Source organism: Ochotona princeps, chromosome 5 (genome assembly GCF_030435755.1).
Source record: "Ochotona princeps isolate mOchPri1 chromosome 5, mOchPri1.hap1, whole genome shotgun sequence".
Taxonomy (NCBI): Eukaryota; Metazoa; Chordata; class Mammalia; order Lagomorpha; family Ochotonidae; genus Ochotona; species Ochotona princeps.
The window spans coordinates 40,159,934-40,179,817 of NC_080836.1; the positions used below are offsets into that span (position 1 = coordinate 40,159,934).

The 19,884-nt window shown below is 40.1% G+C and overlaps 1 protein-coding gene across 17 annotated transcripts in view; it reads left to right on the plus strand.

Moving 5' to 3' along the window:
• PKP4 (plakophilin 4) overlaps positions 1-19,884 on the plus strand; it is a 236,643-nt gene that overhangs the window by 173,416 nt on the left and 43,343 nt on the right. For 12 of the 17 annotated variants that reach the window (XM_058664503.1, XM_058664502.1, XM_004577144.4 and 9 more), the window contains 3 exons: positions 2,815-3,364; positions 12,855-13,043; positions 14,441-14,660. In XM_058664503.1, coding sequence (XP_058520486.1) covers positions 2,815-3,364; positions 12,855-13,043; positions 14,441-14,660 — 959 coding nt within the window. The remainder of the gene's footprint in view (positions 1-2,814; positions 3,365-12,854; positions 13,044-14,440; positions 14,661-19,884) is intronic. The other 5 variants (XM_012926113.3, XM_036493325.2, XM_036493323.2 and 2 more) reach the window with 2 other exon arrangements.

Below are 19,884 nucleotides of genomic sequence, written 5' to 3' on the forward strand. Positions count from 1 at the left end.
ACCTAAGTATGTTTTTTTTTTCTATTAGTTAACTCCTATAGTGAATTCTGATAAATTTCTAGATGCAAAGCAGTTCTTTTAGAAACATTAAGTTTGGCATAAGAATAAGAGTTCAAGGGAAGAGTAAACAACTGAAATGAATATTTTAGTCCTTGAAGTGTGAGAACCTTCTAAAAATACTGTAACTAAAATATGCCATAGAAACTTTGATAAAACACAGTGCTTTTCACACACCTGCTGCATACAATTAGGTTAGACTGTTCTAGCCCCAGGTTTTTTTTTTTTTACTTTTATCACTAAAATTGCTGTCTGAAAGCGTATTTCTTTTACTGAAATATATATTTCTGTGTATTTTCCTGCTTCTAGAATATGAACGTTATTACAAAAAGTTATTAACATAGAAGTATACCAATTTTTTTTTTCCAGTTAGGGTTTTCTACCCTAACTGAAAGAAGAAGTCAGGATTGGGAGAAGTAGTAGAAGTTCTTCAAGGCAGTAGGCAATCCAGTGAGGTAGCTGTCTTCCCAACCCCATTAATGTGAAGCTGAGATGGCAAGATGATCAAAGAAGACAGGTGGACACTATGCTATCAGGATGCAGAACAAGAAGCACTGTAGGTGCATAGTGCAGGGGTCTGGGTCCCCCATGCTTTGGCTTACTGAGTTTGGAGAAATTTTGAGAAAACTTATATTTTGTAATAAAGTAAACACACATATAGTACATGGGAAATTAGACAAATTCCTTCAAACTGAACTCCCAGACCTCAAATTGTATGCTTATTTCTTTGCTTCTAAGGCTGCTTTATGAAGACGTTTGGGAAGCTCTGAACTAAACGCCTACAGTAGTTCACTGGCTTAGTAAATTACTGTTTCAGCAGATCTCAAGTTCCTCTTTTGATCAGCAGTTACCTAAACTGTAGAAACTATATTTTTCCATGTAACAGTGATTATGTTACCTATTTTTTTTAACTTTCAATAAATTGATTTTGGTCCTAGAGCTGAGAAATTATGTAACAAAAGCATTTCTAAGAATAATCTATGTATTATTTGTCATTCCATTTTGGTAACTGCAAGTCATGTGAGAATTCCTTTACTTATTGTTAGCATTGTTGGTTCATACTCAAGCATGCATACTAACTTCCCAACTATTTACTAATTTTTTTAAAAGATTTATTGATTTGAAAGAGTTGCAGAAAGAGAGAATCTTCCATCCACTGGTTCACTGCTCGATGGATGGATGCAGTGGCCAGGCTGGGCCATAGCAAAAACAGGAGCCAAAGCTTCTTCTAGTTCTGCAGCATGGGTAGCAGGGATTCAAGCACTTGGGCCATCTTCATCTTCTGCTTTTCCCAAGCACATTAGCTGGGAGCTGAATCTGAAACGGAGCAACCTGAACATGAAGTATTGCCCATATGGAATACTGGAGTTGTGGGCAGTGGCCTTATCCACTGTGCCACAATACCAGTCCTTATTTACTGAATTTTAAACTTCATTTGTCTTGCCTTTTTTATTTCCCATTCTTTTTGGTTGGTTTACGTATAATCCTCTTACCACCTCATCTTCACCTCTTGAAGCCTATTGTTTTCCCAAATTTGTGGAATTTGAGCACAGTTAAGATATCAGGGCAGATGCTTCAGGCAGCTCAGGAGCTTGTGTCACTTGCAGGCAAAGCACACATGTTCTTAATTCATCAGAGTGTACAAAGTTCAGATCTTATCCTTGCTCCTTTTCTTACTGTTGCAGTTCAAAATGGAGGGGATCAATGGCAGATGGACTTTAGCAATCAGAAGATAACAGAGCACCCTGGTCGTGGGCTTTTAACTTCAAGCCCTTTTATCAGTTTTCTTTTCTCTGCCTGTTCTTCTTTTTTCCTAATGCCTCTTTCCCCCAGGCCACTTTTGCAGTCAAAACCCCATCGTTTTTCTTTGTACAGCATGAAGAAAAGCACTTGCCATTTGCTATGACTTGCAACAGTCTGTGGATTCGAATCAGAATCAATCATAGCAGAAATATTTCTTTCCCATTCGAGTCTTTTCCAGCTTGCTGAGCCAAGAACCCAACAGAGACCTTGAGCATTCTCCTACTAGAATTCCTCCCCAAATTGCTAATGCTAGATGCTCATAGATCAGAGAAGGTAAAAGGAAATGGCTGGAATCCTTAGAAGCTATACTTAAGCCAAAGAAACAGACAAATTAGACCACAACAACTACACAACTAAGTTGTCCCTGGAAATAAATTCACAGAGGAGAGCAAAGGACCCAGACTCCAACCAAATGCTCACTGGTTTCAAACTGAAAGAACACATTTCTTTAAGGGGCCAACCAAGAAAGACTAAACAATTATAAATACTCCTCTGGCCACGTTTAGATTGATGGGTTTTTAAAATCCTTTTCGTTTTATAAAAATGCATTACCTTTAAATCACAGAGAGTAAACTAAGTACATGATTTAATTGTCCTTATGAACAAATTGTTGGTAGTATTTGATGGAATAAGGCATTGTGTATGTTGTAGAAAATGCATAGGCAAAAGATAACAAATATAAAGACAAAAAGGAGTATACCTGTCTTCAGTTCTCTTTTACGGGTTCATTTTAGTGTTCAGACTAAACAACCAAAAATATGAAAAAAAGTAGAACAAGGAAAGCACAGTGAGGAAAATTTAAGATCTAACTCTATAGCATGAAAAGGACGAGAAACTTAGCTGCCTAAAGTAAACAATGAGTTCACATTCTGTAGTGAGCTGTGTGCATTTTTTTCTGTAATGGACACAAAACCCTGGATAAATCCAATTCTCTTTTCTCCCCCCTCTCATCAGCCATCAGTAGCCAATCGGGCCATGAGAAGAGTTAGTTCAGTTCCATCTAGAGCGCAGTCTCCTTCTTATGTTATCAGCACAGGCGTGTCTCCTTCACGGGGGTCACTGAGAACTTCTCTGGGTAGTGGATTTGGCTCTCCATCGGTGACCGACTCCCGACCTCTGAACCCCAGTGCGTACTCGTCCACCACACTGCCCGCTCAGAGGGCAGCCTCTCCATACTCACAGAGACCCGCCTCCCCAACAGCTGTGCGGCGGATTGGGTCAGTCACTTCCCGGCAGACCTCCAATCCCAACGGACCAACCCCTCAATACCAAACCACCACCAGAGTGGGGTCCCCGCTGAGCCTCACGGATGCACAGACTCGAGTAGCTTCCCCATCCCAAGGCCAGGTGGGGTCATCGTCCCCTAAACGCTCAGGGATGACTGCCGTACCGCAGCACCTGGGACCTTCCCTGCCAAGGACCGTTCATGACATGGAGCCCTTCGGACAGCCGCAGTACGACATTTATGAGAGGATGGTTCCACCTCGGCCAGACAGCCTGACAGGTGAGTAGCCGGTGACAATACCATGTGAAGTGCAGTGAGGGATCTGGGGAAGTATAACTGATACAGAATCATAGCGCGGGAAGAAGCCTGTTTCTGTCTTGACGTTTTCACTGTAAACCTCACTTTGTCTTTTGTGTGCTATAAATCTCAGTCTATTAAATTACATACATTTCTGTCAGCAAAATTTGAGCAAATATTTCTTCCCTCAGAATATCAATTTAAAGTGTACCTTTTTAAATTTTAGAAGAATTGGTTGGAATTCTTAACTGTTTGATTGTTTGTTTATTTGAAAAGATAAACATAGATAAAGCTTCCGTTTGCAGGTTCATTCTCCAGATGCTCATCACAGATGAGCCAAAACCAGAAGCCAGGTCTCCACTGTGAGTGCAGAGACCCAATTACTTATGCCGTCTCTTGCTGCTTCCCAGGGTGTGCAGTCACAGGCAGCTGGGATTTGGAACAGAACCAGGACTCAAATCCAGGCCCTTATGCCACGGAATGTGAGCATTGCAGCTGCTAATGCCAGATGTCCACCCTCTGATTTGTTTTTTTCGTGAAACTTCCATGACCAGTCAGACCTATCCTTTCATATAAACATTTGTTGTGTTCAAGATAGGACCAGAATATCCTTTTGAATATACTTATTTTGTTACCCTGGAGCAATGCTGTGGTACTATGGACTAGTATATGAAGTTTTCCCCATCCTTTGTCTTTGGCAACCCGGCGGTAAATGCACAGGGCTCTCGGAAATTCCCTTTACATACCACTAAGATTAGGTCAGAAAGATACCACATCTCAAGTGTTATAGCTATTTCCCTTCAGGGTTTTTTCACGCAGAGTTTCCTACATATTATGAAGATTTTATTGTTCTCAGTAAAATGAATTTTGTCCTTCACTGGGGTTTCAAAGTATTTTAACAGTAGCATACACAGAATGGTAAAAATCAGAATGGTACAAGGAAATGAGAGACAAGAAGGGAAGGTCACAGGCACCTGTCATCCCCGCTGAGACCCTCCCAGTTCCTCTCTCCCAGCATCTGTGTCTCCATATGTACCTATATATGCATTCATATGTGAGTACACTTCAAAGTGTTTGCAGAACATGACATTAAAAGCTAAGCATGTTTGGGTGCAAAAACATTTTTTACAAGTTTTAAATCCTTCGTATAATACTTTCTCTGTGGTCTTTTTGAAGACCCCTCATGGCCATGGATTCCAAAACTTTTTTGCAGGGTCCAGTATTGTAGTTAAGCTGCAAGCTGAAGGACCAGCATACCATATGGGTGCATGTTCAAGTCCTGACTGCCCACTTCTGATACAGCTCGCTGCTAATGTGCCTGGGAAAGCAGCACAGCACAACCCTAGCACTTAGTCCCCTGCACCCTCCTGACAGAACTTGAAGAAGCTACTGGCTTCTGACGTTTGCCAGCCCTGCCCCGACCATTATAGCCATTTGGAGGAGTGCACCAGTAGATAGAAGACCTTTTTCTATGTTTCTCTTTAATTTTTTCAGGTAAATAAGTAATTTTTTTAAATCTTTTGGCCAAAATGAATTTATCTTTTCCTTCTATTTTCCATGTTCTTTTTTGACATACCTTCATACTTATATTGTAAGTGAACACACACCTTTGTGTTCCTTTATTCCGGTGAGATTCTCTCAGATATACCGTTTGTGTCTTGTTCTGTTCACAGTGTTGTTATGAGTCTGCCTCATTCTTTCTTAGCAGACACTTAGGGCTCTCTTTTTCATAATGTTTTACGATTTGTTTAATTACTTCCCTGTAATGGACCTTTTAATTTTTTTGCCATTTTTTTAGAGAATGAAGATGATGAACTCTTAAGTTCTTCCTGAATGTCTCACATAACCACATAAGGACACAGGGTCTTTTTCTTGAAATGTTGTATTAGAATATACGCCTAGCTTCACCTAGAGAGATGCTGTCACATTGCTCTCCAACAAGGTGACAGGGGCTTAGGTTTCTACAGTCATTTAAGAGTGTGGCTACTTCCCAACACTATGCTAACATCTTGTCCAAATTTTTTGTTTTTGCGAGTATGATGGGTAAAAAGCTGTAACTCACTGTTTGACGTGACCTTCGTTAAGTTATACTCAGTTTGAAGGTTCAAGTTTATCAACCATTTCATTCCATATTTCTTTTTTAGTATTTGTTTAATTTATGTGAAGGGAACAAACTTCATGTATTCATCTTTCTTAAAACCATGAGGTTAGTTTTTGCTCTAAATTTATAATCTGCAAACATTTTTCATTCTTGAAATAAATCTGCCATTTGTAGTATACTTTTCAACTACTCCCCATTTTATCATTTGTCTTTTTGTCTCAGGAGTTTTAGCTATGAAATTTTAAAATATGTTTATATAGTACAGTTTTTATCTTATGGCTTCTAGGAAAGAAAACCTTTTTGAGATTTTCTAATTGAGTATTTCCTTTTTTTCAATTATATATTTGCCAGGTATTTCACTTTTTTTAAAATAAATAGAAAACAATCAACTTTTAAAAGAAAAAATGTATTGTAAAAAATTGGTTTATAATACATGGCTTAAAATCTTATGTAATTGTGTAATTGCTATAAATGTTTTATTTAAGTTATTCACATTTAATGGTCATGTACACAGGAGAGTTGGGTAAACTTTGAAAGTTTTTTTAAATAATTCTTAAATACAAATCTGTTAAAAGAATGAAACAAAAAATATGGCAAGCAGAAGTTATTCTTTTATGCCCAAAGCCCCATTTGAGGCAGTTTACATTATGGCTAAACCTTATAGTCCAAAGATCCAGCCAAAGTTGTGAGGTTGCACTTGACCATGAATTTGAAATAGGTTCATACAGAATGGAATGCTGTACTCCTGTCAGAAGGAACTTTTTTGCTTATTTTTCCCCCCAGTAACAGATAAGAATCCATGTCCCAGTCTAGTTCCTCCCTCTTATAGGTCAACTTACATGCAAGAGTTCCGTAGCTGCTCAACTTTGTGTTTCAACTGTTCTCTCCATTTCCACAACAAATCCTTTTCTGCGAAAAACGAGTTTTTGCTCCTAAGCTTGGACTGACAGGATGTATGCGGTGGCTTTTTAAAGGATCATCACTTTGGGGCCTTTTCATTTTTCTCCAATTCCTGGATTTGGTCACGCAGGGCAAAAAAGCTACTTTTCAGTTCATTTCTCCTCTGGCGTTCCAAGACGTTGTGTCCAACTTGGCCCTCTTGACAGCAGGGTAGTCCTTCTAGTGGATGGAGGTGTCGCTAATTGTGCTGATGGGTGGAGACATGGCACCCCCTGAAGACCAGTGGGCTATACCAAAGTTTGCCGTGACCCCCAGCAGACGATGACCCTGAATCTGACGTTTTGGTGGGGAGCTGCCTCTTTCCCACAAAAGCAACGTTGATTTCTTCCTCATCGTTTTGCTCTTCTCGGAGTCACTGCTGGTGGTGGGCAGTGTTTCCTTGTGGAGCACCAGGGGTTTGGGGCTGGCCCCAGGGTGAGGACTCAGTGAGGAGAGTAGAGTCCAAGGACAGGGAGAAGGCACTGGAGTCCAGCGAGGAGCTGGGCTTGGGAGAGCTGCTGTTTTTGAGCGTATAGGGGAGGACCACCACCGTGGGTGAATGCACTTGGAGGTGGCAGTGCTCAGGTCCTGGAGGTAGAGGCTGGAGATGGAGCAGCCGCTGTGGTCGCGGGCAGAGCTTGGACTGTTGCTCTCCTTGCATGCAGCCTGTTAGGAAGCCAGCTTCCCCCAGATGAGCTTTGCTGCAGCTGGAAAGCCACTCCGCATGCAGTCCTGGATGATGATGTTCTTGTTAAGGTCTCGTCGTCCAGGTCGCAGGCAAAGCTCTGGTTTCCATGTCGCCCCCTATCAGCTCTGCAACCATCTCCAGCTGGTTGGCAGTGGAGAAGCTGCTGCCACTGTTGTCGTCTTCCGGGGGAGAAGGATGTGATCTCAATGTAGGAGGTGTGCAGAGGCCGGGACCAGGGCGGGGTGGGCAGCAGCTCAAATTTCTTCCAGATATTCCTGCTGGGCACCAGCAGCTCACTCTGCTGCTGCTGGTGGTAGAAGTTCTCCTCTTCATAGCAGTAGAAATAGAGCTGCACGGAATCGTAGTCCAGGTCATAGTTAATGTTGTTGGCAAAGCTGTTGGCAAAGCTGACACTGAATAGCTTCTTGGTGACAGCCTGCTGACGCGCCAGCTGCACAGTGCCGGCAAGGTTCCCCGACCTGGGAGTGCCAAGGGCAAAGCATGGGGAGGCTGCCCCACAGCCTCCCAAGTAATTGAGTAGTTATATACAAACAATTGAAACTGGAATTTGAGATCAAGGAAATTCCTAGAAGAGAAACTTCTTCAATTTTCCATCAGGGCAATGTGCTCTGCTTAGGCGGTCTCTGGGGTGGCTCAGAAAGGATGTTGCTGTATGGTAAGGACCATTTCCGTAGTCCAAGGAAAGCTTAGAAGAGAAGTGGTTCTGAGAACATCCATAGTCCTTACCTGGCACCTCCATTGTGTAGAAGTGCCATGTACAACATCTCAGCTTGCAGGAGGAAGGAGCCAACGCATGAAACTGCTGTTTGACCCTGATAGGACACTGCTTGTTTTGTTCAGAAAACTGGTTTTCTTGGGCTGGCACAGTGGCTCAGTTGGCTAAATCCTTAACTGTCAAGCGTTTAGATCTTATATGGGTGCCATTTTGTGTCGCTGGCTTCTCCGCTTCCCATCCAGCTCTTTGCTTATGACTTGGGAAACGGTAGAACATGGCCCAGAGCCTTGTCATCCTGCACCTGCATGGGAGACCCAGAAAAAGCTCTTGGCTTCACATCGGCTCAATTCTGGCTGTAGCAGCCATTTGAGGAGTAAACCAGCAAATGGAAGATCTTTCCTTGTGTCTTGTCTCTCCTCTTTGTAAATCTGATTTGCCTTTCCAATGAGAATAAAGAATTCTTCAAAAACCGTTTTCTCGCACAGCGCGAGTGAGATTAGACAATGTTCTAGAGGAGGGTGGCAGCAAGATGTATGGAAAACCTAGCCTCTAACTGGTATTTTCTAAAACTTTTGCAGTATTCTTCTTTATAAAAAATTTTTTTTAATATTTGTTTATTTGAAAGACAGCTGTGAAGAGAGATTTTCCACCCCCTGGTTCTCTCCCAAAATGGCCGCAAAATGGCTGGACCAGACTAAAACCAGGAGCTAAGAGCTTCATCTGGGTCTTCCAAGTGGGAGCAGAGGTCCATGGACTTGGGCCATTTCCCTGGTTTCCTAGGTGCATTAGCAGGGACCTGGCTCAGCAGTAGACTCTAACTGGTATCCATATGGAATGTGAGTGTCAAAGAAAGCAGCTTAATGTGCTGTGCCACAACATGGGGCCTGTGCCATCCTTGCAAGATTTTAGGAAAGTGTGGCTTCCTGTCATCTCCCTGCCCACTTGTTTTGAGTGCGGATCCTAATTTATGAATTTCTCTCATCTGGCTTCAGAAAGTGATGTGCTTGTCATACTTGCTTTTTTCCTCAATTTTTATTATTGGATGGTCCATTAATAAGTCTAAAGCACTGTTATGTAATAGTTTCAGGGACTAGAATATTTGATGGTCAAATCAGTTAAATGATACAGTGTATTTGTGAACTAACTTCCCTCCAGAAAGCTTACTAGATATGTCCTGAATGACTCATTTCAGTGTAATCATAACAAGTCAAGACAAGTTTTGAGTAGAAAAATATACCTAAATGTTTGAAAAATAAGTGTATGTTATCTCTAATGTCTTAGACAAAGATTTTAAATCACATGTATTGTGTCACTGTGATAGATAATCTAATATGTATTTGTGGATTTACAAATAGAAATTAATGCTTGGGTAAGTAATATTGTGGAGTCTCATTGTTTTCCGTTAGTTGTAGGGATGTTATTAAAAATTAACCTATGGATATGCTTCTGGAAAATTTTCCTCTAGTACTGTTTAGAGAGCATAATTACCTGATGTCCACCTTTAGTAATACTAACTTATTGTATACTTTCTAGACATTTCCATTTTAATCTTCTGGGGCTGTATAAAAATTTGTAGTGCTAATTTGCAAGACTGCATTATGTATATAAATGTGTGTGTTTAAGGCATGAACATGTATACAAAAGCAGTAGCAGGCATTGTTTTCAGAGTAATTTCCAGTATTAACAACGTGCTACATCTAACTGCCTATTCTATACCTTTTCCCTTTACAGCCTGTCACATGTAATAATTTCATATTACAAATAAGCCTATAACAAGTCAATGCCTTGATGGTTACTTTTTTAGTTTTAAATGTGAGAGAGCTCATCTTCTCACTTTTCCCATGCAGTTACAGTAACTGTGTTAGTTATTTAAAAAAGATGGGAGAGTTCTAGTTCATAGGATATTACGATATTATTACGCGCAGCTGATTCCCACAGCCTGGTTCTTTACCGTGAGCTGAAACACACCAGACGCAACGAGGTATCTTAGGAGGTTTATTCCAACAGGGCAGGAACAGGGTAGAGGTGGTGAAGATCAGGAAAGAAGGGGAGAGAAGAGAGAGAAGAGAGAGAGAGGAGGAGAGGCCAGAGAGACCAGAGAGTGAGCCTCACCTGGGGGGGGGGGAGGGCTTTTGTCTGCCAGGTGTAGGGGGCGGGGATTGGGAGGGATTGGGGGCAGGCCCCAGGGGATTAGTGCCTGGGGATGATTGGTGAGTGGGCGGGGTTGGGGAGGGGGCTGGAAGATTGGGGTGGGGTTCAGGTGGAATGCCAGGTTACATCTGATTGGTGGATAGCTAGGCCGGCGGGAATTTCGTGAGCTGTGAGGAAGAAGGAATGGCGCGGGGTCCAGGGAGGGATATTGGAATGACTCCTTACAAACTGATTACAAAAATTTTCAGGTTACCTGAGTTGCAGTTAAGCATCCAGCCAGATCCATCGCATTCTCACTGTGATGCAGAATCTTTGCTTCCATTTCACATCACAGCAGCTAGCAGGAGCAAGGGACCCAGTAAATTTCAGAACCGTCCCATCTTCAGCTGGTCCTTTCTCAAGTGTGAGCAGCATTCCAGGTGTCCCATGCAGCATCCTATTGTCAAGATATATTTAACAGCTGACCTCTCTACCATTGTCTATACCTCCTATGTCATATATACGTAACATGGCAGAGTGATAGACTTGTGTCTGTTGTTGAAGTACTACGGTATTGTCATATAGGGGGAAATCAGGGGTGGGGGGGAATGGGAAAGTTGGAAAAGGAAAGTTTTTTGAGCCAAGGGAACTGTATCATGAAAAATAAATTTAAAAAAAAAAAACAGAAAAATATGTTAGCAAAGTGGTAAATGGCACCCAACTCAACCAAAAAACAAACCAAACAGCTGTCCCAGTGAAGTACAGAGTTGTAGTGCCTGTGGGATGTGGCGACAGAAGCTCGTAGTGAAGAGCTCGCAGACACGGTTGCTGCACCACCCACCCGCTCTGTGTCCCTGTTGGTAAGAAAAGTACTCCTGAGCTTCGTAAAGAAAAAGTACTTACACTCTGCTAATAAGAAATCTGCCAGTGAACAGAAAACTGCACTCATCAAAAGAGAATTCACAACAGTCATAACCTCACCTTCAGCGTTAAATCTGCTTCCGTGCGGCCTTCCCTGGTGGGCTAACCTCCCTATTTAGCCTGATGTTTATGGTAGGCCCTGAGGAGTTCAAGGTTTCCCACCCCATCTTCAGTATACCATGTAATGAGAGCATGACCTGTGGATTCACACGGTCTGCACGCCCTCCGACCCCAAAACTGAAAACCTGGTAGCTCTCTGGTGGATGTGAATTACATATCATTTTGGTCTCTGTTTCCTACATTTTGAAACCAGATTTGGCCAAGCAGTCTTCCAGTTAGGAAACTGTGGAAACCTGTGGGCTTTATTTCAGCAAATGAAGACCCATTGGTTTCATTTTGTTTCTCTCCATGTGGCATTGTTATCCAAGTAGGTGATAATCTTTGCCTTTCAAAGCTTTGTGCATGTTAACTTTCTTGGCCCCACCCCACCCCAACTAAGCAGCCTATAATTATCACTGGGGTACAGGTCCATCGGTTTTTAATTGGTATTTGATTGAACTAACAGCATCGGAACAATCTAGTCTTTTGTAGTTATTTACTGTGTTAAATATTTGCAAACTTTTTAAAAGTATATGCCACTGAATTCAAATATGTTTCAGCTTTCACTTGCTTGTATTTGGAATGTAACCACAGTCTTTTTCCGATCACATGACTAATTTTATTGAGTAATAGTGACAAATCACAAATTTATGGGCATAATAATACAGAATGTGCTAATTTCCTTTTTCAAAGAAAATTGACAGAGCTTGACATTTTTTTCCTTGATCCCATGTGTAAACAGTATTAGCAGTCTGAGTAAAACTTTCTAAAATGTCTTAATTTTAATGTAGTGCTAACATAGGAACTTCTTTACACAATAAAGGTAACCAAAAGTGTGGTATGTAGTTGCAAATGAAAACCATTTTCATTTTCTTTTAAAAAAATATGGAAAAATATAGCAATATCAAAAAGTAACTTTATACGTATTGAATATTGTTAGTTTACTGATAATAGATGCAACTTTCTAGTATAAAATTTAATGTGTTTTCCCTTTTAAAAAAGTGAACTACATGAAAGAGACGTATTTTAAAGAGTTCTGGGCCCTGCATGGTGGCCTAGCAGCTAAAGTCCTTGCCTTGGACATGCTGGGATCCCATATCGGTGCCAGTCTGCGTCCTGGCTGCTCCACCTTCCATCCAGCTGCTTGCTTGTGGCCTAGAAAAGCAGTCGAGAACAGCCCAAAGCCTTGGGGCCCTGCACCCACGTGGGAGACCCGGAAGAGGATCGGGGCTCCTGGCTTTGGATTGGCGCAGCACCGGCTTTTGTGGTCACTTGGGGAGTGAATCATTGGACGGAAGATATTTCTGTCTTTCCTTCTCTCTCTGTATATATCTGACTTTGCAATAAAAATAAATCCTTTTTTAATAAAAAGAGTTCTTATGAAGCATGTTATGTAGGTTTTATCTTAGGTATTGGGATTGTAAAATGTGTTGAGCAGGGCTGATCACCCACTTGAGAACCACACAGGTTTGTGGAGACCTGGAAAACAGAGTGGCATGAAGCACTGCTGTTAAGTGTTCTTCAGGATATAATACTAGAAGAGGCCATTCTCTCCTTGGTCACCATCAAGAAATTGCTCATAGTTGGGGAATGGATTTCAGCATACTAAGCCATGTAGTAGTTTTTTGTCTTTTTTTGTTATTTTAAGTTAAAGTACTTCCTTATTGCCAAGAGAAGGTTTTCTTTTAAAAGTATATATGGAGTGTTTTTCACCCCTGGCACCTTTTCTTTGTAAAGCTTACCCTGTTAAGGTTGTTCAGACTGAGCACTTGGTCCTGTCTACTGGCATTTTAGTTGGGGTTTGTGTTTTAACCTCATCATGATTTCTCAGTTCTTCATGTGGTTTTCCTGCACCTAGGCTTGAGGAGTTCTTATGCTAGTCAACACAGTCAGCTTGGTCAAGACCTTCGTTCAGCTGTGTCTCCCGACTTGCACATCACTCCGATATACGAGGGGAGGACCTATTACAGCCCAGTGTACCGCAGCCCAAACCACGCCACTGTGGAGCTCCAGGGGTCCCAGACGGCGCTGTATCGCACAGGCTCAGGTGGGCAGCAGTTGGGTGTAGCTGCTTTCCCAATTTCATGAACCCAGCAATAGAAGGATTGTATTGAGATTGCATTCCCTGTTCCAAGGAATTATGCAAACAGCTGTAACAGCTAATCAGTAAACAGGCAAAAGTTCATTTATTTGTAAGAGCAATATATATATTTTTAACCTTGGTACAATCCCAGTCAGAAAAAATAAGTAATTGTACTATTTATATGAGGTTAGATTTGCAGTCATAAATCTGACACTCCAGGGGTTAGGAGCATACCAGATATAGAAAGAAACCCATCGTTCAAATGTTGGTTTGTCAGTTTTATTGTCAGAAACTCTTTGGAGATAATCCATATGTGAGTGACTTGTCTATCATTGGTATCACATATTTGCAGCACTGTTTCCTGTTTTACATGTTGGGGGTCCCCTGGCTAGTTAAGTGTAGAACGGGAGCTGCAGCATCATGCTGTGCTGCATCCCCCAGCTCCCACTCCTCCCGCTCTGTGCCAGCTGAGAAGTGTGGCTGCAGGCAGTGTGAACCAGCACATTCTTCAGTCAGGCTGACCTGTGAAGACCCAAGTGTCAGCTTTAGTTTTTCAAATAAAAGGCACTACAGATGTGTTACCATACACACACATGAGATGCAAGAGGCAGTGATGGCCTGTAAATGCCATAACTCTGGGGATATGTGCCTCCTCAAACAGCAGGTGGGAGAATTTGTGTTGATTCTCTGCTAGAAACTGACAGTTCAGTCCACTGAAATGATCTCAGCAGATATTAGTGAAGAAGCTGTTCTCTGGTTTTGTGTTCTGTAACTAAGGATTTCTTGACTAGAATAAAGAAACAGATGATATTGAGATTTTTTTTATTGCAGGGGTTAAATGTATACAGTAACTGAAGAGATCCCTGCTTCAGTAATTAGGAAAAAAGTTGTTAAATATGAAAGACCTGTACACATAGCATCATGCAAAACTGGAAATAGCTTCAGAATAATTTGGTATATCAATCTTTCCCTCTTGTACAGTACATTTTCCAGTGTGATTAGGATCCCAGGTCTAAAAATAAATTGTGCATCAAAGTAAGGTCACTAGTGTATGCTTCACTGTAAGGAAGTTTGTTGGTTTTGGTTATTTATAAATTTGAGCAATCAGCTTGTTTTTTAATTGATAAAATGAAATTGGGAAACTGCTGTTAGCTATTTCTAAAGTTAGCTTAATTCTATTTCTCTTGGAATTTTAAAATGCTGAGTTAAAACAATATATAAGGCCTACCATGTAAATGTATTATAGTTGTATTTTTTGACATTTCCTGCTAGTAAAATTGACCAAAAAAAAAAGTTTTGCTGTTTAAAAGGATGACCTCATAGAGAACATACTCATGTTTTTTAAAATGTTGACTTTCTAGTAGGTGTTGGAAATCTACAAAGGACGTCCAGCCAGCGAAGTACTCTCACATACCAAAGAAACAATTATGCTCTGAACACAACAGCTACCTATGCGGATCCCTACAGGCCGATCCAGTACCGAGTACAGGAGTGCAATTATAACAGGCTCCAGCATGTAGCCCCAGGTGATGATGGCACCACAAGATCCCCATCAATAGACAGCATTCAGAAAGACCCCAGGTGAGTACCAGCTAACAAGAACCCCCCCAAGAATGCTCTGCTCTAACAGGAACCAACAGGCTGCTCCAGTTCTGACTTTTAAGTTCCCATGTCTATTCTAAATCAGTAATTCCTTATCTCTAATACTTACTGTTAATTCATCTGTGTAGATTTTGAGGCTAATTTCATTTTAAAAGGAAATTCCTTTTTTTCACACTTTAATAAAAAGAGAATGCACAGTTGTGAAGAAATATCCACAGCATTCATCACTGAAACACTTTGCCAGGGCAGCCAGCTGGGACAGTATCTTAGAATTAAAAAAGGACTATAGAGGATCACTTATCCTGACGTCTTGAACAAGGACTTCAGAAAATGAATAATGTTACTGGAAGGCCAGTCTTCTGGACATTTTGAATCCTTTTCAGCAACACTATGTAGAATTTCATTAACCTGGTCCTTCGAAAAGATGTCTGCCTTTGGAAAGAAATACTTTCAATACAGTCTCTTACCTTGAAAAAAAAGAAAAAAATACATATATATATATATATATATATATATATTTGGCCAATAATAGATGATTTCTCTTTTTCATTTTGTTTGTCTATGTCGCTAGCATTTTTATTAGGTGTAGGTCTTCTGATACTTGATTGAAAAATTGACTTCATCTTTAATGAAAGTCATTTAAAATATTTCAGGAACTAAAGATACATTGAAACTAGAAGAATTTTCACTTCTGAAAAGAGAATTTGTTGTGATAAAAAGCTCCAGTGTTATTTTAAGGCTTGTGCTAGCCAGATTTCATTCATACTTCACCCACAAATAGTTGTTTCACCGGAAAATCTTAAAATTATCAATTCATTTTTAGCAACAATTATTATCTACAAACTTATGAATGTGAATGAGACTTTAGAGTGAGGTGTTCATTAAAACAGAATGGCTAAAGATATTTTAGAGTCGAGTAGGCAGACTACTACATCACTAAAAATCACTTTACTTTTTCACTTTTACCACTAAAATTTTTCAGGACTCCACACACATTTGCTTTTAGGGCTTCTTTACCACGCTTTTGTCATCTTGGGATGTTTAAAAGTTTTTATTTGTCTGATAGTATCTGTATTATAGTTGTCAGAAATTCCTTACATGAATTTTTTTTAATTCTCAAAGTAACAGCAAAAACATGGGTGTCAGAAGATATCAAAAGGTTTTTGATCTATAGGTGATTTAGACCTTATCTTGGATGAACTTGCAGAGAAAATAAATGGCTACCCAGAAAGTAGTGAAGTGTGATGAAGTTTTGAGTTCAGTGTTGTCCCCTGCAGACTTCATTTTTGACCTCTAATATGAGTCAGTTCACCATAAATAAGGATTTCATGTATGGTAATCTATTTCAGCTATTCATAGTATGATAATTTCATAGTCAAATGCATAAAACTGTTCTGGCTACCTCTGATTATATGACACTTTACTGATAATGTATTTCTTAAGTTGAATAAGTTATTATCTTATAGTAATAGGTGCATTTATTCTAACTGAAACTGGAATTCAGGTAAATTTGAAGTTTAGATACTCTAAAAGCTTGTAACAACTGTTACTTGATTTTCAGTTTTAAAAACAGCAGCTTAAATATTTTACTTACTTGTAAACCTTTCTTATAAATTCTATCTAGTAGTTAGCCTGGAAAGATTTAATATTCATTTTGTAAGATGCAATTTATGTCTACTTGGAAGCCAAAGTCACTAGTAGTACAAATGATGGTTTTAAAAGGTGTGTAACCAAAAAAATGCTTTCTGTTGGTGACTTGAAATAACTTTCTTGGTGTTTCATTTGAGTGCAGCCTTATTTGTGACGTTCAGCAGAATTTTTTTTATATACCCTTAACTTTCATATTATCAGTTGCTTTGTTTCTACATATTTTATAAAGCTGTTCATATATTTTTACTGTAAATGGTCAGTTTTAAGAAAATGATAGTATTTCAGTTCACCCACATGTTTACTGTTATGGTTCTCTTGTGCCCATGTATTCGGGTTTCCATCACCTCCCTTCACCCAGCCTTTATTGCACTGCTTGCAAACAGTCCTCCACTTTCATTTATCTGAAAGCTCTGCACTTCCCTCATTGTTGAACGGTGGTTTTGCCAGATGCAAGCTCGGAATTTGCAGGTGTGGCTTTTCCTTTTCTTCCGGCACTTGGAGTGCTGCCACTCATTGTTGTCTGACTTCCACTGCTTCTGGTGGGTGGTCAGACATCATTTATATTATTCTCAGAATATAATCCTTCTTCTCTCTGTCTGCTTTTCAGATGTTTCTCTTTAATTTTCAGAAGTTTTACTTTGATCGGCCTACGTCTAGTTTTCTTTACATTTAACCCACTTGGAATTTAGTGACATTTATCGATTGGAAAATATTCAGCTGTTATTTAAATATTTTCTTGCCCCATGCTCCTTTTCTTTTGCAACACCAGTTTTCAGTACCTTATGACTTCATAGATTGCTGAAGCGTTGTTTACTGTTTCCAAAATCTTTTTTTTCTCCGTGTTCTTCCAGTTGTTTATTTTTTATTGATTTTCAAACTTTTTGTCCTTCTGCAACCTAAGATCTATCATTAGCCATCCAGTAATTTTATTTTTAAATACTTGAATTTGTTCTGTTTTTATAGTTTCTGAGTCTCTAATGAGATTCCTCCATCTATTCATTCTTTGTTGCATGTTTTTCTTTACATCTTTGAAAACATTTACAGTAACTATTATGAATTTCTCCTCTGATTCCAGCTTCAGGGTTATGCCCAGATACATTTCTATTGGTTACCTTTTTTACACCTTTCTACTCATATGTTCTTGATTTTTTTATCATGCTTAGTTATGTTAAACTGTGATGCATGATATGCGTATGGAATCTAGATTAGGCTTTCTCTCTTGAGGACAGCTTTTGAATCCAGTCAGTGTGGCTTTTGTTCTTTGTTAGATCTCTGAGGTTTGTTTAGCCCTAGGAACTGGCTAATATATATTCACTCCTAAAATAACTTCTGTGGAATCTTGCCTTAATGCTGGAGTGCTCAGCAGATTCTGTCCTCTAATAATATAGAGTCCAGCATCACCGGCTTTATGCTTGGTTCTGAGTGAAGGTGTCATCTGCCCTCTACTAGACATGTAGTTAAACCCAGCACATGCAGTGCCCTATGCGTGCACAGCCCAATAGCCCATGTAAGATGTCTGAGTAGTCACGTGCATGCTGTGAAGCTATTCTTTTCCAGTTTCTTGCTCTATGCATTGTAAGCACTTTCACACTCCCCAACGCCATTCCTTCCCCTTCAGCTCACTAAGTCAGCTTCATACAACTTTAGCCTAGTTCCCTGAGTTATGGTCCAGAAAATCCCCTTAGGCAGCAAGCCAGGTGGATGTACAGTTCCTTGGGGATTACACTCTTGAATTGCCTATTGTCCTGGACACAGAAACGGTTTCCTTGGGCATTTGACTCAGTTTTGCACTTGTTTGTATTGGGTGGGCAAAAATCCCATACCACTTTCTCCTTCATGGCTAAAAGCAGAAGTCTGATTTTTAGGTTTTCGTGCAGCAAATCCTGGAAGGCTTTGATGCCATTCAGCTCACAAATTCATAGCAGTTATGCAGCATAAATTTCTGTTGGACATAAATCAGCATTGGAGTTGATGCCAATCAAGCCTATTTGCCCAGCTCTGGCTCAAGTACACTGTTGATGCTGCCTGGCCCTCTTGCCATACAGTGACAGTCAGGAAATATTGACCATCGCTGTGCCCTTTAAAGAAATAAAAATATACATTTGTAATAATTGTAAGTCATCAAGAAAGTCTTAAAGCACACTGCTTGCACTCTGATCATTAAGCATAGTTTATAAAGAATTGACTTTAGACATTATCATCAGAAATAGTTAACATAGTTAATGAAAGATGAATAAAAGAAAAAAGTATTACCGAAAGTATTACTCAAAAGTATTACAGCAGCTCATTTTACAAGGATGAAAATATTAATAAAATTTTATTCTACGAACATAGTATGTTTTAATATACATTATCACAGCCAACCTAGAGGAATCTAAGAAAACCAGTTCCATTGTTCATGTTTTATAGATGTAGAAACTGAATCTCCAGATAATTAATGACTTTTCAGAATCACATACTAACTGAAGAACCAAGACAAAACCTGGTCACCTAGCTACAAAATTCTATGGTATTTCTGCTGCCATCTGCCTCTGACAGTGTTTTCTGTGTTCTTAATGTCTGTTAATGATATTATCATCCAACCTGTTCACCATTAAACCAGCAAGTTCCATTTCAACCCTGATTGCAGCTTTAGATCATCCGCCTGCTATGCAAAAAATAGATTGTAAATGCATAGAGAACACGTAGGACACTATTCAAGTGATCAGGCAAGTTGGAAAGAGTGAATGAACTTGGTTTTTGTTGATTATTTTGGTGCTGGTCAATAAAGCTTGCTGATGAATTGGTTGAGAATAAGAGAAAGCAAAATATAAAAAATTGCTCTATCTTGTCACGAGTATGTCTTTGTGTGTACACAGTAGACAGTTTCCTTGCCAGCCATTTTTTCTGATTCTACTGAATTCCATATTGTTGTGACCATGTCACATTTTCCCTTGCTTGTGCTTGAAAACCTACATTAACCTTCTCTTACTTTCATGTGTGGATGTCTGGGTTTCATTAACTTCCCCCATTTAAGTACTTATCCTGAATTCTTTATCTGTGTCTAATGTTAGTTAATAGGGCTTACCACGTGGGGTAACAGTAAAGATATGAGATATTGAGTTACAAGATACTGAACTTCTGACTTAATCCCTGATGCAAAGAAACTCAATAGATGAGAACTGCTGCTATTGGCATTAAGAATTACATTTTTTTGGGCCCGGCGGCGTGGCCTAGCGGCTAAAGTCCTCGCCTTGAAAGCCCCGGGATCCCATATGGGCACTGGTTCTAATCCCAGCAGCTCCACTTCCCATCTAGCTCCCTGCTTGTGGCCTGGGAAAGCAGTTGAGGACGACCCAATGCATTGGGACACTGCACCCACGTGAGAGACCCGGAAGAGGTTCCAGGTTCCCAGCTTTGGATCTGCGCGCTTCGGCCCGTTGTGGCTCACTTGGGGAGTGAATCATCGGACAGAAGATCTTCCTCTCTGTCTCTCCTCATCTCTGTATATCTGGCTGTTATAAAATGAATAAATCTTTAAAAAAAAAAAAGAATTAAATTTTTTTTAAACCCC